Source organism: Cinclus cinclus, chromosome Z, assembly GCF_963662255.1.
Source record: "Cinclus cinclus chromosome Z, bCinCin1.1, whole genome shotgun sequence".
Classification (NCBI taxonomy): domain Eukaryota; kingdom Metazoa; phylum Chordata; class Aves; order Passeriformes; family Cinclidae; genus Cinclus; species Cinclus cinclus.
Window position 1 is genome coordinate 75,242,711 of NC_085084.1, and position 25,003 is coordinate 75,267,713.

General features: G+C 43.7%; 1 protein-coding gene across 1 annotated transcript in view; it reads left to right on the top strand.

The window, feature by feature from the left end:
- Positions 1–25,003, top strand: part of PDZD2 (PDZ domain containing 2) — a 133,640-nt gene that overhangs the window by 58,725 nt on the left and 49,912 nt on the right. Inside the window, exons 2-4 of the mRNA XM_062513414.1 lie at positions 10,280–10,682; positions 24,031–24,173; positions 24,761–24,893. Of these exons, the coding sequence (XP_062369398.1) occupies positions 10,280–10,682; positions 24,031–24,173; positions 24,761–24,893 (679 nt within the window). The remainder of the gene's footprint in view (positions 1–10,279; positions 10,683–24,030; positions 24,174–24,760; positions 24,894–25,003) is intronic.

Sequence of the window (25,003 nt, forward strand, 5' to 3'; positions counted from 1 at the left end):
GTGTAATCCTGGGGGCGGTTGTCACCTAAGCAGGTGTGACACCTGGGTCAGTGACAACCTCACCAACTTAGTAGATGCTGCTCTTTTGCTGGTGATCTGCTTCTGGCTGGGAATCCTAAGCATCTGTTGGTAAAGTGCCTGAATTCAAAGCAGTGCGCTTGCTTTTCAGCGGGCAGCTCTCTGGGAAATGTTTGTACTCACAGGGAATTGTAAAACTGAATGAATGTCAGCATGGTTTGCTTGTTTTAGAGAGGGCAAATCCTTTATTCTGGCTAAACGGCAGGAATATCAAAGATGTGTTTAGGCAGTCAGAGAGAGAAGGGGTTTGGTGTGACTGACGGAAACTGTTGAGCAAGAGATGGTGCTTTGTGCAGGGTTATTATGGTTGGAAACCTGTCGCAGCACGCAGGGGAAGCACGGTTCAGCAAGCCCATAGTCAGAGCCCAGAGCAGTTCATCCCCAGGATTTACTGTGTGTGCAGCCTGTCCCCACCACAGAGAGCAAAGCAGTGATGTTAAATAGCTAAATAAACCTCCTGGCCCTGCGGGCAATGGCCTTCAAAAGGCAAAATTATTCTTTGCAAGAGTGGGTGCAAATGAAAGGAGACACTGATGGGCTGGTAGGGAGCACTAAGTCTGGGCAACCTGTAAACGTTGTGGTGGTGAGTGATGGCATCATCGGGTGTGTTGAGAGTCTCACCACTTGTGGAAAATTCATTCCTTTTCCCCTCTTCCTTGGGCCTAGCTGTCCTATGCATGCACAAAAAGTAATGTGTGTAGGGATACATTTGTATGAGTTAAGGTTTCTTGCAGTGTTGTCAGATCATGCTTTCCAACTTTTCCCCTGCTCTGAATGAGGGTTTGATTTCCCATTTTGCTGTTAGTGAAGAGCTGAATTTCTCATCTCAAATACATGTTTCTGGCTTTGTGGTCAAATTGCAAGCTCTGGGGAGGCTGAATAACAGATATTGTTCCCCCCAGAATGGAGGAAGCAGTTGATTTAAGTAGCTACCGTTTTCAGCATTAGGAGGAATCTGGGAAAATGCTCAAAGCCAAGTGATCTTCTGAAGGCGAGTAGCTCTTGCTGCTAGAATTGGCCCCCTCAAATAAATCTGAGAGCTGTGAATTTGTTCCTTCCCTATCTGCCCCCTAGCAGTTGCAGGGTTATTTGAAGCCTGGCCTCTCTCTGTTAATAGGGCTCCTCTCAGGAGCTCAAGTGAGCCTGCAATAGCATTGGAAATAAGTCTCTTCTAACCCAGCATACTGTTTCCTGCTGTAAAATAGACTTGATTAAATTTTCTGGCTCTCATTTTCATTGCTTGCAGACATCCAAACCTTCACTTCTCAGTGGAAAGAGGTACGTTGGGAATTACAACTAATGTTTAAACCTAAATAATGTGATTTGCCAAAACAATGTTGCAGAGATTGTTATTTTGTTTGGTTTCATTTTTTTTTTATTTCTCCCCCCATTTAAAATACCATTGTGAAACATTGCTGCTGGAATAAAAGGTATTTCAGTGAGATGTGTTTGTTCTCTTATATTTTAGGAATTTGTGGTAATTTCTGCATGGGGAAAAATAGGCAGTTTTATTTTAAAGGGGTGATCTCACCTCACAGAAGCAGCCTGTACCTACCACTAGCACTTCCCTGTGCTGCTGTAGCAGCGCTGGCTGGGGGCAGATTGAGACCCCATGGTCTTGCAGCCCTCCCACCAGTAAGCTTGGCATCAGGGAGCTGTCGAAGTCACACATGGAAATTTTTGTGGCATCCTCCCTGGCAGCTCTGTCTGTGCAAAAATCCTGGATTATGGTGAAGAATATTGTCTGTGCTGAACTTCTCATTTAATTTTGGGTACAAACCATTTCTCTCCGGTTAAATCTATTCCTGGCTGTCACTGCTTCCTGGTGTGATTTGAAACCGGGGGCAGAATTAGATAAAAGATTTGCAGGGAGGAAGAGGGAAGGATGTGAGCTGGATGCTTAGAAAGAGGTTGTTTTAGAGGGGAGATCCTAAAATAGCATGGAGGAAAGGCAGGAAGCCCTGGAAATAGGGTGGCAAGGTGTAAACACAGTGACAAGATTTGAGAATTCAGGGTGAAGTGGCAGCAGCATCACAGACTGGAGGTACTTTGTACATGGGTCATGCATGTGTGGCTTTTCACTCTCTTCCTTCTTCTTTCATGTGAGGCATGTGTGCTCTCCAGCTGGGTGGTTTATTTTGGATGCTGCTCTCAGGCACATGGTGTGATTCTTGGGTTTGTGTCCTGTGCAGGACCAGGAGTTGTACTCAAGGATTCATGTTGGATCCTTTCCAACTCAGAAAGTTGGGAACTTACAGATCAGAGCATTCTATGATTCTGCTCCATGTTTTTTTGCAAATGAGAACTTGTTTGGGCTTTTGCGTATGGAGTGAGTCTTAAATCTTGGTAGGAGCAATGTGTCATGCAGGAAAGAGCACATCTACCTCTGGGCTTCCAGAGGAAGGGAAATTGATGCCTTCATTGGTAAAAGTATAGAAGAGGTGTAAAACTCAACCTGCCTCTTAAGTATTCAGTGAAAGACCAGTTGCACCAGGGGGTCTTTGGAAACGGGGAGCAGTTGCACAGGACAATATTTGGCGCTTCCAGCATCTTATATTCTGAAGGATGTAATTGTGGTGGGAGGGACTGTGTCTGAACTGCAGTAAAATAGTATGGGCCACTCAGTAAACACAAGTGATAATGCCTATGTGAAACTTGGTATGATTTTGGCCTGTTACAGCCAAAGTTTCTGTAATTTTTAAACTGATGACTAGCCACTTTGAATTGTTTACTGCATCGTAACTGGAGGTTATATTTGTGAACATGGCTGCATATCCAGCTCAATGTCTGTTTGCAGCAGAGCTATGAACTAGTGAGTTGGAGCCAGGATGGTTTATAGATTAGCCCACTTCTGTTTGTACACTCTCCCACTAACCAAGGAACAAAGAAGATTTGGCTCCTTAACACCCAATTAGTCTGTCTCTAGGACCCAAACCCAAAAAGCACCATGTGTTTCTATTATGACTTGTGAATGCAGACATGGGAGTTGTATGTTCAGTAAGATCAGGACCTCTGTAAAGCTCCAGCCCAAAATGTCTGCTGTCTGAATGCAGTGTCACTGCTCTGCCCTCTAGCACAGCCATACATCAGGAAATCCCAAAGGATTTTATGATGCCTGCAGTTACAAAATCTGCTAGGTTTAGGATGTCCATCAGAGCTTTGGGGGACCCTCAGGTGTGGAGAACTTATAAAGCTCAGATCATCCTGTTCAGCTGTTTGTTGTGGGAGGGGTGAGGGATCAGTGTGGCTATTCACATCCTTTTGTCCACATGCGGTGTATGTAATTTGGGAGTCCCTGCTCTGCTGGTTGCTCTCCTAAAGCCCTGAATGCTTTTGAAGCATCTTGGCAACATTCAGGGCAGAAGTGTGTGAGTTTTGTGCTGTGCTAGCATAACTGAAATCATTCAGCCTGTCTTCTCTCCATAGCTGTGGTATGGAGAAGCTGGGCTTCCTTGTGTGTGGAGAGGGTGGTTATCCTTTGGGTGTCAGAAATGGAAGGTGTGAATGCCATGCAGCCAAAGCCAGACACTGCTCCTATCTGCACAGTGTGCAACTCCCTTGTCCTGGGCTGTGGCTGCACACCTCTCTCAGCCCTGTTTAGGTGAGGGCTGTTGGTGGAAGTGGAAGTGTGGTCCCCTGCCACTGCCATTCTTCTGTCCCTGCCTCTGCTCTGCTGGGACCAGATGAGGATGTTGGCTGTTCAAAATTCTGATATCAAGGATGAAGTTTGCTGTGGCTGAGTTATTTGCAAGGTGGATCCGTTCCCTCCTTGGGCTCATTTGTACTGTTGCCCACATGACTGCATCAGCACCTGAGCAGGCAGGATATGGGTGGGAGGAAAGCCATGGTGCTGTTTGGTGTAGGTTGATCCCAGATATATATATATATGATTGTGAAACTGCAATATTTAAATCCACTGGCTTCACCACCTCAGACCTTACAACAACTCTGTGGGATGCCATGTTGACCCTATCTTTCTAAGGAAAGACTTGCTTGGGGTGCTGTCAGGGATGCAGAGCACAGGAAGAGGAAAGGAATTCAGTCTTCCAAATTTCAATGCCATATCATTGCATTGATACCAGGTGGAGTGAGGTGTCTCACCAGGCTTTGTCTTGGTCCTGTGTCACAATTCCATCTTCCAGAAAAAGCTGTAGGCAGGCAGGCATGAAGTCCATGAAAGTACAGCAGCAATCCTCCCTCCACTTCCTTTCCACCACTCCTGAGAATTCACGATTTCAGTGTTCAAGGAGGTCTTCCCCAAGGCCTCCTGCCAGCCTTACCAAATATACCTTGAAATGTAACTTCCAGAGTTGTTTTTTCTTTAAAATTTTGCTAAGTCTAGTTGCATTCTTTGCTATAAATTTAATTGTGGAAAACCTGCCATAGACAAAAACACTGGATTCAGAGTTCTGTTTTTCAGGAAGCTGCCAATTTGACTATCCTGAACTAACGCAGTGCCATAGAGAGCCACGGCCTCTGTGAGACTTAGGGGTGTTTCTGCTTAACATTGGCCACAAACTGAGGGTTGCTCATCCTGAAAATGGAGATGGAAGCACTTTGTGCATTCCCTGTTTGAATGCTCTCCCTGGGTGTGAGTAGTAGCTGAGCTCCTTGACTGACTTGTTTGCCCTTTCTGCCTTTCCTCATGTTTATTAAGGGAGGCAGAGAACATTATGTCCCTTGTGTGTGCCATTGCCTGCACAGCCTGGGGCAGGAAAGGGCTTGTTGGTGATGAGATACTGGGCTGATGCTCATTCCTGGTGTGCTTCAGCTCTGTGCCCAAGACTATGTTGAACAGTCAGGTTTACCAACACCACTGCTTTCTGCTAAGATGAATTATAGCTGGAGAGCTTAATCCTCCAAGGAGGTGAATGAGAGGGCTAGTTAATGGGTGTCCTTGCAGATCTAGGAAGTGGAACCTCTTGCAAGCTTGGATGCAGCAAGGTTTGCCCAAGTCTTTGTAGGTCAATGTTCCCTTTTGCCTGAAGACCTTAAGGCGGGCTTGACTCCTGGCTGAAGACATGGCAATCCATGGGAAATTCCCTTTGGCGCTTGCCAGAATCAGTCCTTAGTGGGATGGATGTTCTTGCACAGTGATGGCAGTGAGGTGAGGGTTTCATCAGGATCCATCAGTCACTATCTGTTAGTCATTAGTTTGCCTTACCTGAAAAGCAAGTTAGCTCATTTGCAGGTGTCATGGAGAAATGTTAAGTTTAGCTTTTAAAATCCCCCTTGGGGCTGGAGGTTTCTGTTCTGCGAGGATCTGCACTGCCCTTCATCTTTCCAGCCTGAAGAAGATTGAGTTTCAAGACATTTTACCATGCCAAGTCCTTCAGAGAAGAGCATAAATATTAGTAGTCTGTCTGTCCTGCAAAGGACATTATAGGTCCCAGGAGCTCTGGGCGGGGGCTCTGCAAGTGGTCGTCTGGACTGAGGTTTCTGCTTGGTGAGCAGCACAATGGCTGGCTGACGAGATGTCAGTGATGCTCTGTGTGTATCATTTCCAAAGCACTTTCTGATCTGTCAGGATGAAGATTTCTGGAGAAATGCTAAATAGTATTTTTAGTGTAAAATAAACATACTTCAATATTTCTGACCCTAAAGTGGATCCAGATGCTTTCTTACAGCTGCTGGATCTGCTTTGATTTTTTCCATGGCTCATTGTGGCTGTCTGTATTTGTTCAAGTGAGATGGGATGTGAGAGAGAGCTTGTCAAATCAGTAAACCTTTATATATATACATGCACACACTCAAATATATATATATATGTATAAAAAAAGACAAAATTACTGTCTTAGTCTAAGACACTATTTCCAAGTCTGACACTTCACGTGTGTGCCAAGGAAGTTGGAATAAACTCAGTGAGTTTATCAGTTTTTATGATCACAGCAGTCAGTTCATCTGTGTAGGGGCGAAATGGGATTTGGCTGAATAACTCAGAATAGTCTCCCAAGGAAGTGAACGTGTGTCTCTGTCTTTATAGCTCTGATACAAAAAGGGTATTAAATGTCCCTTGATACCAGCTACAGGTTGCATTTTCCAGCCTGTGGTTGAACTTTGTGAGAGGTAACTTTCCAGCTCTGTTTCAAGTGTAAAACAATTTTCCTGTGGTTTTAGGGATTATTAATGTTTTCATGGTTTCTCTACTGCAGAGAAGAACAAGTCTTCCCCACTGCTTAAGGATTACCTTTTATATGAGTTGGGGTTTTACCAGCACTGGTGCCAGGGTGAGATCAAAGCAGCAGGAGCAGCTGGGTGGTCTTTCCTTCTGAGCATGCCAGTGGGAAATCTTTCCAGGCCAGTGTTTCAATGATTTTTTTTTTTCTTAGATACTATTTGTGGAAATGCTGCTACAGTGTCTGAGGGGACTCTGAGCTGTGCCAGGGAGATTTGACACTACCATGCAAAGACTGGAAAATACAGAAAGTATGTGTGGGTGTTCTGCTGATAAAAATGTTTTGGTTTGGTAACTGATACTAACAGATGTATGATCAGCTAGTAAAATCTCTTGCATTCTTAAAATCGGTGATAATAGGATCTGTGTGATTCCCTGGCAGCTGGAGTATCTGCTTGAGGTTTCTTAGCTGATGTGTGAGATCGAAGGCTTTCACCGAAACCTATTCCATCCCTTGCAAACCAAATTGAGAAACAGAGAGTCTCATTTTTCAATAAATTTAGATAAATAAAAGCTGAATTAGGGATGCATTTTGTCCACACACCTTCTTCATCCAAGTTGATGTTTGTGATCAAATTGAGTGACAACTGGGAGGTTGCAGCTGATTCCCCACATCTGTGCTGAGAGCTGCTGCATATGCTCATCAGCTCTGATCTTCCCTGGCCTGAGACAGTGTTGGTGTATTGATTGATAAAATCTCTGTGAGTGTTCTACAGGGACCAAAAAAAAAACAAAAAAAAACAAAACACTTTTCTGTATTGCACACATTAAACCCCTTGAGAAGGGGGATTTGAGGTTCTGTCTATCTTGTTGCAGTTTTCTGATATCTTATTGAGTCTATCCCACTACTCCCTTCTTGCAAGGGATGAGCCTGAATTGAAAATCTGAAAGTTCTCACTCATTTAATACAACCTTACCTGTTCTTTGTATGGTGTTTGAGAGCTTTCTGTGCTTCCCTGGTGGTTTTTTTTTTTTTTTTTTTTTGGTGTTTTTTTTTTTTTTTTTTTCACTTAAGCAGAAAGGAGAAGGAAGCTGGCTAAGTAGCATGTACTTAGCAGAAATTGCAGGTGGCTCAGGCTCCTTGGTTATCATCACTATCTTGGAAGGGCAATACAATAAAATGACCACAAATTCTTAGTATGTATTTTCAACCTGTCTCCTATCTTGTGGTATGAGTTGTGTTCTACCAGTGCTGGTTTTTCCAGTCTTTGGTTTGAAACAAACCCTTTAGATAATGGTGCCACTTACTGCCTCACTGGTCCCAGCAGGACTTAGGCTGTCTGGAAATACCTGACATGATCCAGTGTATGCAGTGACTTGCTGCCATGCAAAGGTAACTGCTCACTGACCCAGAGAATATTTTTTTTTTTTTTGGCGGAAACTTACTGAGTTGAACTCCTGAGAAGTCCTCAAGAAGACATAAGCAGGCTGCATGCCTGGAACATGCAGGCCATCTCAACATATGGAGTAAATCACAGCTCTGCTGACTTCACTGCAGCTGCATCTATAACCACTTGCTGTAACCCTGCTCCAGTCTGGAGGGATGATTGTGTATGAAGAGTGGATAGAGAAAAAACCTCCCCTTTTTCTTACAGCTTTACACTTTATAAGCAGAATAAATGGGCCACAAGTGGAGGTGAAATAATAAATTACTTTTAGTTGATATGCATGTAGTTGGTTGCTGGCACTAAAGCATACATCAGTAATTAGTTCAGAGATTGGTGTTTCAAAAAGCCCCATCTACCTGCACAGAAACAAGTCAGGCAGAGTCGACACTGTGTAAAGACAGGGTGGACAGCACCCACGTAAGCTACACAACTATGGGAAGAGGAGCTGCTTTCCTGTGTCCATGTGCCAGGAGAAGCAGTGCTATTAGGCTTATGTGTGATGGATCAGAGTGCAGTGATATTGCTGCAAGCAGAAGTCATGAATTTTAATCAACTTTACTGGCTGCCTTGAAATTTTGAGTTGAAAGATAAATGTGAAAAACAGGCAGCCGATATTGTTTCTGGAACAGAACTGCCCCTTTTCACTTGATGAAAAGAATTCTTTTAACTTGATAATCAAAAATACTTCCATGTTAGCTCAGAATCTTTTTTTTTTCTATGCTAACCCGTCAGGTCCTGCCAACTTCATGTGTCTCCCAGAGCCAAGTGTCACCTTGTGGCCACCCAGACAGTTGACCTTTGCTGCAGAGGCTTCCCAACTGGCAGGGCTTGTTGGCTGTCTGCTTTCAGCCATTTGGAAAAAGATGGGCTTAGGGCTTTATTTAAATATTTTTATGTCTGGGGAAGGGGAGGAAGTAAAGGATTGCCTGGTGAAAACTGAAAGGACTGTCCAGGGAGTTAGAGTGCAATTTATATTCATTGGGAATTTTGGCACAGCAAGCATACTTGTCCTTCCTGTCTGTGGCTCCAGGGCTGCTTTTAAGGTTATTTAGTTGTAGTATTCATTTGAATATCAGTCTTCCTAATTAAATAAAAGTGGTTTGAATGCCAATGTTGTCTGTGGGGGACATCGAAGCTTTGTGGAGAAGTGGAGTGAAAATACCAGCTCTTGTCCCTTGACAGAAGCACACACCCATCATGTTAGTTCCAGCCATTGCCAGGCTGGTCTGGCTTGCTTTGAGTAGTTGAGAGTGCTTTCCTCACTCCTTTGCTTCAGGGGTTATCATAGCTGCTTTTCCTGTTTTGCTGTTAAATCACCTCTGTGCGGGATTAAGTTGGAGGGATTTATTTTACAGCCAAACAACTCTTAAGAAAGGGAAATGGAAAATTCGCCTACAAGCAGCAGGGAGGGAAAAAAAATTGGTGGCAGACTCCTGAGTGGTTCCTCCTTTCTCAAGTACAAGTGCTGTGCTATTTTCTCTTATGATCTGTGGTTCAACTCCACACCTAGTTTCTCATCTCTAAAAGCTGTAGCAACTGCCCTGTATTAGTGAAGAGTTCATTTTGTTGCAGCTGCAGCAGAGGCTTATTTGATGCTCTTGGAAATTCACACTGCCTTCACTAGGGAGAAATGCAATATAGTTTTGGGGCCTAAATTAGCGTGAAAGGGCACATAGAAACCTGCTACATACAAATTCCAGCTTGTTTGTACTCTCAGTTGGTTACACCCTTGGCTCAGAACCCAAATATTTCAAGAATTTGGGTTGAGGTATATCCTTTCCTGAAAGAACCATGAAGTTAGATTCCCCTTTTGCATCAGTGGGTGCAGTTTCTGTAAGGTCACAGAGGGCTTGTTTGAAGCAGAAATGTTAATTCCTCCAAGGCATGTCCAGAGATTTTGGGAGGGGAGGTGATGCTTTGCTCTGGTAGGAGAAACTGGGGGCTGCTCCTTGCACAGCTGAGATGACTTGGCCCCTGTTTTGATTGGAATATGCTTGCTGTGAAGGAAGCCCACCTGATTTTCATGTCCCTGTAAAGCAGCTGGGATTCCTTGTAGTGCTGTGCTTTGCTGTGCTTGGGCCATTGGTGCTGTGCCTGCTTACCCTAGTGGCTAATTTTCTGTTTTCCCAGTGGCCTTCAAAGCATGTGCATATGCTGAAGCAGAAGATTAGTTTCACTGAGGGGTTTCATTTCAGATGCAGATGCCCTATGTGCCTCTGCAAAAATAAATCCTGCCTGATTATCAAATTGTTTTAGAAAATATTTCTTTATTTTAATACTCTGCTGCAAACATTTTCTGCTCTGCTTTCCTTACTCTGCCTTTACATGTTGCTGTGCTGCAAATATGGAGGTCAGGGTGTGCAAACTGGTGGCATTTACCTGCTGTTATGCTATGGTGGGATCGGCCTGGGTGGCTGGTAGGGCTGTTAATTATTCCTGGTATTTTCTTCTGATACTGAGGAAAGAGAACATTTGCCAATGCCTCGAGTTATCCTGACATGTCCATACACCAGGTAATAATCAGCTGGCTGAGACAGTGCATGAACATCATGGGGTGCAGTGAATTGGAATGCTGGGGTGGGATGTGGGCACTGCAGGGCGAGTGGTTGGTGATCCTCACTTATCCTTTTCCTTGCAGTTACCTGGCTGAACAGTGCTGGAATGGCGGCTTTGTCTACCTGATCATGTTGCGCCGCATCAAGCGCAAAGCCCCGCTGCCTCCCTCCAACGGCAACAACAGCAACAGCTGCGAGCCCAAAGCCAAGCCCATCCCTGAGCCCGGAGACAGGGCTGCTCAAAATGGGAAAAGGACCAGGAAGTTTGGGGTCATCACCAGGACACCAGGCAGCAAGGACAGCAAGGAGAAGCTGGGCTCAGAGCAGGGGAATGGGCACTGCACCCCGATGGAGGTGGAGGTTGCTCAGCCGGAGACCTCTGAAGCAGAGAGCAATGGGGAAGAGCAGCACCAGGGCACCGGGGCACCTTACCGGGGCCAGCTGTCAGATGCTGGCATGCCAGACATTGGGGACCAGGCTGCCCAGGTATGTTTGCTTTGGTTCTTCTAGAGAAGAAAGCAGCAGTTGTGCAAGCAAACTAGGTTGATTTCTCAAGCAGTTCTCTGGTTTCAATGCTCTGAGCTTGGGCTGAGCCTGTAGGTGACAAGTTGTCAGGGCACCCGGCTGTGGGATGGGGTCTAAAACACAGGGGCAGGAGGATTGCAGAGTTAAATAATAGTTGTTGGAAATCTCTGTCATACTCCATCTCTGATGGACAGTAGGTTCTGCTATCTCTTGACCTTTCAGGCTTGGCCTCAGGATTTTTTGTTGAGACATCTGATGACCCTACAACACTGGAGCAGGAGGTGTCAGTAGAAGATGGTAATTTTCTCCTTTGGAGCTTTATGTTTAGCTCTGCCTGGAAATGATGTCACCTTACAGTTCATGTTAATATTAGGATTGAAGCTTCCCTTTTTGATGCACCAGAACCATGCTGCATCTATTTGTGGTGCAGAACTTGTTTGGCCAGTGTCTGGGAACCACATGGAAGTAATTGTGTATTTTGCTCAGAGTTGATGAGATGGGCAATTTGTTAATGTTTGGGACAACAGTGGGATTGGGGCTTTCATTGCTTCCCTCTTCGTGCTAATGGAGATCTTGGGGTTTGTTGTCTGTCTAGAATTGCAGCATTGCTGGATGGAGGAAAATAACCCAAGCCTTGATCAGGTTTCCATATGCATCTATCACCAGAAGCACTGTCTGCCAATCTTTCCAGAGGCACTGATAATATAAACAGATGAAGACTGTTTTGCTGGGCTTGGGGCTGGCTGCAGCAGCTGGTTTTGGTTTTAAGACTTCAAAGCTGGTAACAAAGCACTGTGAGTGGACATCTCATCACTAAATTCTGTTGAGAAAAGCAGGGGATTAAATGTGCCCTCTGAATTAGTGCTCCTCGGCACTACTCCAGGGTAGTGGTGATCGTGGTTGTAAAGTTACAGTAATTTAATTTAAAGTACTTTGTAGGAGCTAAAAGCAATTTAAAAAACCCTCTGGTTTTTAAAGAAGCATAATTGCAAAAACTTGCTCTTCACATCAGACATGTTGGATTTTATGTGCAACAGAAAGGATAGGGTGTTTGTGTCTTGCAAGCCTCATGATTGTAGTCATTCTGAAAAAAGAATTAAGAGATTAAAAATAAATAAATGAATCATTTGGTATTTTCAAAGTTCTGGTCCATATAAAAGCTTCTTGAATCTGTTCTGAAGATGTCTAATTAAACACGTGTTATAAATGAAGTTCATCAGACTTTTTTTGAAGTGAAAAGCCAAAAATATATATACAAAAAAAAGAAACTCTTGATCCAGAGCCATCTCATGCTAGTACTACCTTGATGTTTTGAATAATTTTGTTCTGAGGAGTAAATTCTTAAATTCAGCACATATATGTATCAATGCGAGCAATAAATACATTTTTAATGCAAAGCACGTATAGCATGACTTTGTAAAACATGGAAACATAGCTGAGGCACTGGAAAAATTCAAGAGCTGTAATCTGTTCAGTTGTGGTGGTGTGTCATTTATTAAAATTGCTTCTCTATTTTTTTTTAAATTTCTCTTCCCCCCCCCCCCCCAGTAGTTTGCTTAGAAATATGACCTCCCTCTGTGTCAGCACTAATTACGTTTTCCTGACATTTGAATGAGGAGAAATGTGAATAGCTGGAGCCTGAATAGCACGCCTAACTCATCCTTTGCTTTTTAAAGACCAGGGGGCCTTACAGAGGCCCATCACTTACAGCATCTGTGGGATAGCTGCTATCAGAGTAACGAGTTGCTTAATTTAGTATTGGATAGGGACAGTGAATAAAATTTTCTAAATTATTTGTTTCCTGTCAAAAAAAAAAAAGAAAAAAGGCAAGGAATAAATACACTTGGGAGCCTTAGATCTCACTTCCAGCTTCATTTTCAAAGCATGACCTGGTACTCAGGCATGTGAGATCAGTTTAGTCAGGAACCTTTTGAAAACAGCATCCAAGATGTCATTCCTGTTAAAAGTTGCAGCCTCCTTCCAGGTTTCAAAGCTTGAGCCAAACCTCCTGTAGGAGGAGTTATCTCCTCCTAAGCAGGGACAGGGTGCATTAGCAGGCCACCCCTCTGCATGGGGAAAGCAGCTCCATCCCTGCTGCCTGCCCCATGCTCACCATCTCCTCCACATGTTGACTAATTGAATATCTAGAGCTGTCAGCCCTATTCCCTTGTGGAGCATTATATTTGCTTTTGAGGTTGGCTGCAGATCGGAGGAGAGGCTTTAAGAGGCCACTCAGTGACCAGCATGGGTGTGGGAGGACCTCACTGGTCCTCTCTATTACTCTTTTCCCACTCCAAGAGTCACATTGGAGCTTTACTGAAATTGAAATGCAGAGTCCAGGAAAATTCCTCTTCTTTTCCTCTCTGTAGAAAGTTAGTTTGAGGTTGTTGTAACCAAAATAGGGGAGAAGAGGTTGGGTGATCTGCATGTCTTCAGCCACTGCTGTGCTGATCCCAGTGGCCAGCTCATGCCCAGTGTCTAAAGGACGTTGTGCTGGGAGAGCTTTTGAGGCATTTACATATTATTTCTGTGCCTTTTGCTTTCAAGGCGCTTCTCCCACAGGCATGGGGTTGTTCTCCCGTTTTCTCTCCCGTTTTCTCTCCCGTTTTCTCTCCCGTTTTCTCTCCCGTTTTCTCTCCCGTTTTCTCTCCCGTTTTCTCTCCCGTTTTCTCTCTGCATGCTGCTCCTAACAGTAATGCTGGATCATGAAACAACAGGCATGATATATACTGTTTGTCAAGTCAACCTGCCAGGAGATTCCTGTGTTACTGGTTTGTGTGCATGTGCCAGTCCCCTTCTTCAGGCTTGCTTTCATCTCTCAGATCTTGATCTGTCTGTCCTTGCACTTGGCATTGCTATCACTATGTATAAACAAATCTGCTAGGCTGTCTGCTTGTATGTAACCCTCAGTAAATATTGTACCTGTCAATTAGCAGGCAGCATTTAATGTTTACAGGTGGTTAAGTTGTGCTGCAATATTTTTAGGATGAACCTAAGTGACTTTTAAAAATGTGGGGATTCAAAGCAGCACAACTATGTATCTGCCTGACAGGAAGATGTCTAAGATCTGGAAAGCAGACCTGACCTTGGAGAGAATGCAGGCTGGCAGCAGTGGGAGTCAAGGGCGGTGATTTAAGATTAGGCAGTCTCTGAGCTGGAGGAATGATCTTTCACATCCTGTGAAGATTGGGGAGCTTAAACATGGGTATCAAAGTTTACTTCTTTTATTCAATGTCCTGAGACTGTGTGTAGTTTTGCAGGGTAATTATACAGGCACAGATGGAAGAGGAGTATGGGAAGGAACTGCTGGAGTCCACTAAAAATGATAAAGAAAAGGAAACGGTGAGCTTTGCTGACAATATACCAGTCCTGTGGTTTCACTCTGTTGACTGGTAGGACAGAATCCCTCTGTTTTGTTCTCAGCTTCTCTGTCCTAGTCTTTTTGGAATATCTGTGGGCTGCTTCTGTAGTTGTTCAGCCCCTAAGGAGTGCCCAGAGATGGCCAGATACAACTGGCATGGGCAGGGATCAGAAGTAGGGCTGAGGTTTGCGGAGACCAGATTGGGAGTGTGAGGGACTGGAGTCTGGCTGTCAAAGGGGACTTAAACTCGTCCAGGTTTGGCAGGCATGATGAGAATTTTGGCTTTCAGTTCTGGCCAGGTTTGGTTTTCACTGATGAAGCCAGAGGAAGCTTGGACAAAGATGAGTGATACCAGAACAGACTAGCCTCCCTGGCTTTCTCTGCCCCAGCAGGATGCTCTGAAAGCCCTTAAAAACCCAGCTGTTAAAAGCAAAAACAAGACACCCCAGAATGGCCTTGAATTCTTTTCTCTATGAGCATTCAAATTATTAAGGTCTTGAAATCCAGATCCAAATTTATCAGTGACTGGTGGAAACTGTGTAAAGGACTGTAGGCAGAGTGAAAATGCTATAATTGTTAAGGGAGGCAGGCTGGGGCTATGCATTTCAGTATTTCTCCAGTGGCAAAGGTACATGGCACAGGAGGAGTTCAGGGTGTCCTGGGTGGTGGTGGTGGCACGGTGGAGTGGGGTTATGGTGGGATGCCTTTCTGGGGTGGAAACACAACAGCATCTGGTGTTTCTGCAAACTGTGTGTGATACTTTTGTGAAGTCAGCGTACCATCTATTAATAAAAGGAGAGAACAGGGAAGGCAAGGGAATGTTAATGCCTTGCCTGGTGGAGGTTTTTGGGCAGATCTGGTTACAGCAATGCTTCAGGATCTTGGCTCCATGCTGTTAACCTTATTGCTCTGGTCTCGGACCTCAGAGCAGTGTGCCTGCCTAGCCAGCTTTGCTCTTACAGCCCAACTGAGCCCAGCTTGCATGGACCACAACCCCCTCCAGATGTGTGAGCTGGTGCACAGGTGAACACAGAGGTGTCTGTATGTAGAGAACCAGCCAGGACTTGCTTTTATACTGGATGATACATTTTATCAGCAGCTCTCTTCATTCTTCAGGTCCATTATTGCTTTCTTACTGACATGGCTCATCTTGGGTGGGGATGAGTGCTTTTGAATTGCATTTTACTTTGCAGTTAGGAAAGGCTAACAGCCTTTCTAGAACAGTACTTGCCAATTAGTGTTGGTAAATGCCAGCATTACCTTGACTTTTGGTTACTGGAAAATACTCCTTATCTTGCCAAGCAGAAGAGGAATGCTAATAGCACATTACAGGAATCAAAACATGAGGCTTGAGATAATGTAATGGCTTTAAGCATTTTACTCTTTTTGTTAAACTTGATGGGAAAAAAATTCTCACCCTTTTGCTGTACCAAAATGTAAAACTTGTTGTGAGCAAGGTAGTCCTGTGAAGCTACTGAAGCTAAGTTGCTTTACATCAGTTTTTTTGGCAACCTAAGCAGTAATTACTGTTTCATCAAGGCTTTTATGGGATTCTTATGATGCATGGTTTAGACATAAATAATACTGTTTTTAGGTGCTAATGTAGATACTTTTAGTCATATAAAGGCCTTACACAGATTCTGATTCAATTCTTAACGTCTTTTTATCTGTTGTGTTTTCTTCCAACTTTCATTAACATGGATCCTGGGGCTATCTACTGTCTTGAAGTTTTAATGCGCACTGTGATAAGCATGTCTTCCTCTTTGTTGCCTGTTTTGGGTTGTAAACTTTCTTAGGGGCAAGGGCTGTCTTTTAATTGTAGCTGTACAGCACTGACAAAACTTGGCCTTGTTTCTGCTTGGGGTTTTAGGAAGTGCTTTGATGTAACTAGCAGTGAAATTACAGTTAATATCGTTTGCTGCCAGTTATGTTCCACCTTGCCATAAAACAACAATCACCACAATTTTCTGGGGTTAAGTCACTTGCTGCCAAATTTTTTCAACTGACTTAAGATTCTGCCTGCCTTTGCTGTGATTTAAGTGATAGCTGCAGCTGTGGCTGCTGTAGACTTTAATTATGAGTAGCAACCTGTCCTTTTATCTTGTTTTTGTACTGAATTTTCCAAGGGTGCTTAGATGTAGAGATAGTCTGGTAATGGCTAAGTTACAAGGTGTTGGTTTTACTGTGTCACCTTGAAACGAGGTCTTCACTCTGGGAAATGAGCTATCCCCAGTGGCATCGCAGGAATGTTCAAGGTTCTGTTGCAGGAGGTCTCAGACATACTCAGCTATTGTACACCATAGGTGAAAGCACCCCTATGAAAGCATTTCCGATCTACACAGAAAGTGGGTGTTTGGGCCTTTTTTCTTAATATTTTGTTTGCCATATTAAAGATACAGCAAACCCACAACTGAAATGCAAATGACTAGCTTTAGCTGAAATTCAAGTTCACACCATTTTTTGTTTTAATCATTAAGTGTGAATAATTGAAACCAAGTGGACATGCATGAAAATAGAGGATGTTTGTCTGCTTAGGTGCTGTTTCAGGCATTTGTTGAAATTAGAAAGCTACATACACTTAATATTTTGAGGCAGAGTGCTGAAAGCACTGAGCAAACCCAAAATATTCCTGCTGTGGACAGATGTAGTACCAGTCCCCGTGAGACACTGCTCTTTAGCTGACAACAGTGTGTGGTGACCTACTCAAGGCTGGGCTTTAATGTGCTGCAGGCTAAATGGGTGTTTTCTGAGATACTTCAGTTTATCCAATCAGCCACTCCCAAAAGCCCACCAAGAGCCTGAGACTGGGTGAGGTACTTACTGGAGTGCAAACACCTGTAGCCCCTAAAAGCCTGAGGTCCTCAGGGGCAATTTCCAGGCAGAAGCCCTGCCAGGGTCAGAGGAGAAAATCCTTTGTCTGATCTCACAATAATGATTCAACTGATGGCAAGAGTGGAACAGCTCAGAACTGAGCAATCCAGATGGTGATGGTTCAGGATGACAAATGATTCCAGCAGATTTTTGTAAGGGGTGATGGTATGGTTCAGGTGCTTGCACTGGCTGATAAAATGTTTAAAGCCCTTGCCAAGGAAATTATGTCAACAAGCAGTCTGTCTCAGGAGATGGATCCCTGGGCAACAGTCTTGCTTGAAGTTGTGGAATTTTCATCCACTCTGCTGTGCTGTCTGTTTTGTGTATTTTAATTACGTGTTTGTGTTTGGGGGAGGGTAAGTTTTTGCTTTTTACTGTTCCCCAGGCTTCATCCCCTAGGACACTTCTCTTTCCATGGGGAAGTACTCACATTTTAGTGGAAAGATGCCAAGTGTCTGGCGGCTGTTTGTCCACACAAGGGGACTTGTGAGATCAGGAACTGACACTTGGAACACAATCACAGTTGTGTCTGTGCTCCTGGCTCCTACTTTGAGGACATTCAGAATTTATATCATCAATACTGTGTGATTCCTGTTGAGTTTGGGAATTTTTTCCCTTCTTTTAAGTAATGTAGGAGACACACTGTATGACTTGCATCATCCAGAGGTAGAAGCCAAAGGCTTCAGTGGTTTCATACTGAACTTCAAACTTTCATAGGCAGCAAGGATCGACAAAGAACTCCTGTCTTGGTATAGTTTATTGATAAAGAAATTTAAGATTATTTTCCTCCCCTGCTTTTGATTTATCTTGGAGTTGTTTAGCTTGCTTGTGCAACAATGAAAACAAAACCCAGGGTAGTAGATGAAAGCGGGAGTCCTGCTTTCAGATCAGCATTAAAAATAACCTGGCTAAGATCAGATAAAAAAATACACTCATTATCCACTGGTGAAATAATTGCTTTGTTATGAGTCTGTAAAAATCACATTTTGGCATGATTTTATGGTACCGAGTCATTCACATTAATATCTGCAATGTGAAGAGTGATGGCTTTTGACTGTATCTTAAGACTGATGCATAAGAGCTGCTCACCTGGTATGTGATGTTGCAGGTTAATTCTCCAGCTACTGATCTGTCTCTCCCACCTGCCTGCTGTGGAATGGGGAGTAGTGGGAGGAGGAATGATGTGATCCAAGGTGAGGCAGGGAGCTGGGAGTAGTGCTTTTAATTTGTCCCACATCAGTGAAGGATTCTGGGCAGTGGTATGTGATGGTGTGGCCATCCCAATGTTCTTCCTGTTCATGTAGAGAAGGTTGTTGCACTACAGGTCTGAATGTCATGCATTTCAGTTCAGGGCATTTTGTGCTAGTTTTCAGCTCTGTGTGATCAGCATGCTGTTTGCCAGCTGCTGTGAAGCTTATTGAAGTAAATTTTTATAATGCATGGAACTTGGAACTTTCTCTTTAGTGTTGCCTTTCCAGAGCAGCTTCGTGGCTGGTGAAGACGTTCTCACTGCTTGCTTCTGCTGCTCCTCATGGGAAACCCTGTGAAGTCTGTAACTGGTCCCTGCAGACAGACAGTGAAAATCCACCTTGAATTGCAGATGGAGGGAGATATCCCCTAGGCTGCATTCAGGTCCATGTCAGTCAGTCAGTGTGTGAATACAGACTTTTTGTGGTTATTAATATTCTTATCAGGGCTTATCTCTGTTTTTTGTTTTAAAATTGTTACATATTTACATCAGCTTTCTCTGAACTGCTGCTGTGACAGAAAGTGCTTTTTTGTAGAAAACTATTTTACATTTTCCATTTTACTGTCTGGCTTTTTAACTGCTTACGGTGTTTCTGTTTTCCATTTGTTTACATGCTGCTTCTGCCAAGCTTGTCTTTTATTAAAGGTTTCAAAGCAATTTTTTTGCTTTTGTATATACAGATTTGCAGCTTCTTGAACATGACACAGTCAAAATAAGTCAAACCCCTTTAAAATCCCTTTCAATTAGCTAGTGAACGGGAAGCGGGGAAAAGAATGGCTCCAGTGTCTTTTGCTCATTTATTTATTTATTTTCCTCAACACTCAGAGGAAAAACGTTCCTTTTTGTTTTATTAATGATGTGCTTATGAAATGGAGCGTTTGATGGTGTGCACTCGGAGCAGGCGGAAGGCGAGCTTCCCCACGTTGCGCTGGCAGTGCTCTCTCTGTCTGATCTGCAGCACTCTTAGTTTATTCCAGATGTAGGCTCGCTCTCAGAGGGGGCTGCCTGATGTACAGTGGCTTCACGGTGGAGAAAAAATGGCCTGTGGGGACCCACTGGAAGCTGCCAGTTGTATTCTCTATTCTCACTTGCAGTCTGTTACATAAGATGACCCTTACTCCGTGGGCCCCCCACTTTGCAATTAATCCAAGTAGAATATTCATACTGTCTTTTATAGCATTTAAATTTGAAGTTGATCAGGTTCAAGTGGAAAAATCTGGTCCAAAGGGCTGCCTGCTTGAAAGAGCCAAGCTGAGAGGAAAGTTGAATCACTAAAAGTGATGTAACTGCAGAGAACAGAAATTAGCCATTATTCCAGCTGCTTGACCATTTGTATTTCTGCTTGCTGTGTGAGGGAAGTCAAAAAATGCAAGCCTGGAAGGGATTTCAAGAGATGACCCAATCTCATCTCCTCCTCTGAGACCGACTTTGACAAATGTTGGTTCATCCTGTCTGTGAAATCCTTTGCTGGGAGGAATCCATGTAGGCAGGGCTACTGCTGTCTGGGATTGCAAGCAAAGTCCATGGAATGGGCTGGGCAGAGTTAAGGTTTGTTCAAGTGCCTAACAATGAATTTTTGCTTCTTATTGCTTTGAAACTCCCAAGGCAAGAGTCTTTATGAGTGTCCTTCTTGTTTCAGGTGAATTGTATGGTATTTTTTTGGATTGTCATGTACAAGTATTCATCTTACTGTGAGAAATGAAGCCCACTCCTCAAAATTTTAAGAGTTTAATAAGGGATAATAAGGGGCAGATCAATAAAGCAAAAGTAACAGTGCTGGGTGTGTGGCAGCAGCTGAAGGCATGTCCAATTCTTTAGTAAGCAGTCCTTTGTACTGTTGCAGTTGTATTACTTCCTCAAATGACTACACGTTTTCAGAGCCCATTTTCCACAGCTCCACCTTAGGTTGCCACAGCATTGCAAAAGTGCACAGCTTCAGAGTCTCCGAGGATCCATCAGGGAAGCCGTCCGGAATGGTTCTCTGATGCCCCTTTAGACTTGGCATTCTTCTTTTATGGTATTTTGTTCTCTGCCTGTGCTGTCTTGGTTATACATTTTGCAAGAGCAGTCATATCTTGTGATACATCTTTTGCAAGCACACTTACATCTTGTGATAGCCTTGCTTTATGCACAATTTTAGTTATACTGTCCACCAAAGCAATTACAATTTGCACTATATGTACAGAAGTTGTTACAATTTATAAAAAATTGCAAAAGCATATACATAGTAGTGAAAGCCAACTGTTGCTTAGCAGATTGTAATATCATGTTATGTCATGGCTGCACAGGGTGCTTGTGACCTGGCTTTGGCTAAGTGATACAGTTTAGTCTCCTAAGGAGTAACCAAGGGTGGATATCACCTGGTCCCTGGCTGCACTGGGGGCTGGTAGTGCCTCGCTCTCTGTCCTTTGTGAGGATTTCTGTAGTTTGAGACTGAGCTGGCATCAGCACATCTGTGCTTTGTGCTTGAAGTACTTTTGCACCAAGAGCTGTAAGTGCATGTGTATAGATTTCTTGTGTCACTGGTGAACAAAGCTATGAGGAAGTAATTCTGATTTATAAATAAGTGAAGCTGTAAGACTTATTCTGAAAGGATGGGAAAATTCAGATGTTAATAGAAATTTGGAACTGACAGCAGTTGAGCAGCAACTGGAATTGTGCAGCCAATCAAAGAAGAGTGGCCAGCATTTCAACTTGTCCTCTGGGCAGGGATCAAGCAGGCTCCAAGTGCAGTGACATCATACCTGCAAAATGCCAAATCTAACTACTCTTGGAGTTTCCTCTGGGTATTGCAAGTCTCTAGAGTGGAGTGAATGCACCAGAATCCTAGCTTTCATTTAAAGACTAAGTGAGATTGTAGTCTTTTTATTCATGAAGGAAAGCTTGAAAATAGGACACTTCAAAAATTTTCAGAAACAAACACATTCATTACTACTCTTTTTTTCTTATTTTTAAAAGCATTTAAACTTTGTGTAGTTGAACCTGTGAGTCCCAAACAACTCAAAAAACCTCAGCTTTAAGTAAAATTCAAATGCATTTACAAATCCTTGAAATTATCACAGAGCGTTACTATTAAGGCTTTCCTGTAATGGACTCACATAAGATGCATGTTCAAAGCAGCACCATTTTTAGCCAGCTGGGAAGTGTCCCATGCTGCTCTGTACAAAGGACACAGCAGCTTCATGGTGAGGGAAAGGGGTTTCTGCTGGACACCCCCTTTGTCCAGAGGCCTCAAGGAAAGGCTGGCAGTCTGTTCTTTAATACACAGCTTTCAAAATCTGGGAGTGACATCCCTCAGAGGTATGCGTGTGTTGGTGGGGGGTGTTTGCTTTCGGTGCATGACTAAGTGAAGAACTATGAATGTTTTATGAAGAAAAGGGAAGAACAGTGAGGGGTTCTGATTTCCAGCTGATGAAACAGAGTTGTTTATTCCCAATGAAATGCCTGTAGCTGACCAAGGACTGAAGGGACAGCCTTTTCGTACACAGGAGTTGGTGACGGTGGCATTTGTAAAATGAGTGAAAGAAATCATGTTTGGGCATGTACCAGATGGCTTTGTTGTCTTTACCGTGGATGTGTTTTCTGTACATGTTTGGTCTGCGTAGTGCTTTACTTCACAAGTGCTTTTGGTTACTTTGCAAGGGTTTTTGATTTTAGTGGGCATTCAAAAGGAGTAAGATTGGTGCTTGCATCAGGAGCAGCAGTCTTTCCATTTGTTCTTATTAAGTGCTCTGTATATGAATATTTGAGAGTTGGTCAGCTAAGAATAAATTTGGGAATTTTTGTAATAAAATGTGTGATAGCGAAGAGTGCTAAGGAGTGCAAGCTAGCACATCATGGGCCTTGGTGTGACTTACATTCCAAAAAGATTTTTCAAGTCATTAAAGGCAATTTTATGACTGCATTGTCAAACTTTATTGGAAAGTCTGCTTCCGAACTGGGTTTAACAATGGGACATTCAAAGTGGCATCTTATAAGGAGAAAGGATGGTCATCCTTTCTTGGCTTGGCTGGGGCAGGCAGAGAGATTGTATTTCTCTGTTGTACTGTCTTCATTATGTGTGCAAGGTACTTCATAGCAATAAAACTTCTCTGGAGCATTTTCATGCTGTAGTTCAGTTCTGTTTTTTAACTAGATAAATATAGTTGACTCTTGCCCCTACATTTAACACAGTGTCTCATGTGTCACTCTAATTTATTTTAAAGCATCCTCTGTCCTGACATGTCCTGTTATTCAGCAGGAGACTGGACTTTTATGAAGGCATTGAAGATCCCAGTTAAACCTGCTGGGATATTGCCCATCTGCAAGGCTTTCAAGTTAACAAATTATCCACAGATATATGTTTTCAGGCTCAAACTTTTGGGTCACCTCTTATGGAACCTGGTTTGGTTTTGCAGTTTTTCCTGCCTGTGGACTAAGGGCTGGCGTTCATTAACATAATACTTGTTGTTATTATTAATATTTGTTAACATTAGTAATGACAGTACTGATAATTATTAATTATTCTTGTTATTTTTCACTTTGTTCTTAAGATATTGTTGTAGATGCTGACCTCTTTGTTCCTTTATCTGAATAAGTAGTACTTTAAAAGTTTCAGGATCAAGTGGGAAAAAACCCACATTTTCTTCACTGCATACTCTGATAAATAACAGTGGCCTGAAATCTGCAGGTTGCTGCCACAACCCTTGGGTTTGCCAATATATTTAGCAGTTCTCTTTCTCAGAAACAAGCAGCAATTTGTGCATGCTCTTCACACTTCACTATGAAATTTTAATCATCTTTGCTACTTGGGTGTTTGGGTACTGCGAGAATGTTGTGTGCATAGCAAACCCAGTCAGAAATAGCTGACCTGGTGCCTGGTGACTACAACACATGGCTTAAAAATTGCCTCTGAATTGTGCATTTTGCTGTCTTAGAAGCTTTTAAACTTCCAAGGATTTTTCATAATTCTGTAGTCCTGGTTCTTCCCCTCTCTGACAGCATCCTGGCAACTGCCTTACTTGTCTTGCTTGCTTGTTTTATTCTTTCCTTTTTTGCTCTGCTGATACTGTCACACTTGTGTTTCCTTGTGCCCAGTCCTGCCACTAGGACTTGTGGGAGCTAGCTTCTGTGCTTAATTTCATACTGCTCTGGAGTTTGTAAACTGCTTTTTGGCTAAATCCTTATAGCAATTAAAAATAACCGAAACCAATAAAGGTGTGCTGAACATTGCTTATTACTTCGCTCATACTGAAAATTATTCTCCACAGTTGGGTAAATTTATTATTTGCAATCTGTGTGACAGCTGCCCAGTAAGAAATACTTGATTTGCAGCTGATAATTTGAATTTGCTGGGTTTTTTCCTGTCTCAAATCCTGCAAACCCCTCTGGAGAGGGAAGCACTGCTGTGTGATGTGAGTCTGGTCCCTGCTGCAACAGCAGCTGCACCACCTGATGTTCAAGGTCCCCCTTGAACCACGTCTTGCTCCTCTGCAGCCTGGCATGGCTCATCCTTGAGTTTTAGCAAAGGATTTTGAGGCCACTAGTTGCTCCAGGAAGGATCAGGGCATTGAGAGCAGTGCCTCTGTGTGGCTCAGAAAATCTGAAAACACCACTGCAAGGAAACTTCTACGTGCTGACCCTGCTCTGTGCTGCCTCCTCCTTTCTGCCTCCTTCGCTTGGACCACAGCTAACGTACCAAAGCTCAGCAGGAGCACCAGTATAGCTTGAGCTATACAGGTGTGTGGTGATGGGCAGCAAGGTGCTAAACAACTCCCTCCTGTACCCTCCCAGCCCTCTCTTGGTGTTCCCAATCCAAATTGAAGGACTTTCTGCACGTTTTCTCTCAGCGAGAAGGTTGCCGTATATGGAAGATGCACATCCTGAAGGGCACGGATGGGCTGGGAATCCAGATAACAGGAGGCAGAGGGTCGAAGAGGTCCCCTCGCAGCATCATCGTCACCCATGTGGATGAAGGCGGCTCTGCACACAGGTGAGACGACAGTGGAGCATTCATGGTGGTGGGTGTGATGGAATATCATAAAGGGGTTTTTCCCTCCCATGGTATGAGGGTGAGAATAGGGCGCTGCCAGACTAAAAAAATATTTTTGTGTTTGATCACTGAAGCTTATTTCAGAAGGTTTTGTCCAAACTGTAGATGGATCAAATACTTTATTGGTGGTGGAGGGAAAACAAAGGAGCCTGATGGCTTGTAGGGCTTTTCCTCCAAGTCCCTTTTAGGAAGATATGCCTTTCCTGTGGGATCAGTTGCACAACCCCAGGATGGTCATTGATAGACCTGTTTGCTGTTCCCTGACCTAATCCAGTGGGTCACAGAGAAGACTTGTGGAGTCTCAACACCCTGCAAAGAGGGTGAAATGCCCCTGGTTATAACAATGATTTTATGTGTGCATCTTTCTGAGCCCCTTTTTCTAGAAAGTAAGACTGCACTGATCAGTGCGAGCTTAGCTCAGTGAGGTCATACATTGCCTATGCCTACACATCCTACCACGTTCCAGTGGGAGCCCAGCACTGTGTAGAACCACCCTGCAGCTCCATGTTCCCACTCTGTTTCTGCAGGGATGGCAGGCTGATGGCCGGCGACGAGCTCCTCATGATCAACGGGCAGTCACTGGTGGGGCTCTCCCACCAGGACGCCGTGGCCCTCCTCCGCTCCGCCGCTGGCCTGGTGCAGCTGGTGGTCTCTAGCAAGGTACAGACATCTCCTGGGTGGTCTCACAAATGTACTTCCACAAATGTTTGTGCAAGTGCTGCGTGAAAAGGGCGTGTTTTCCATAGGGAATCACATGTGATTGTTTGCTG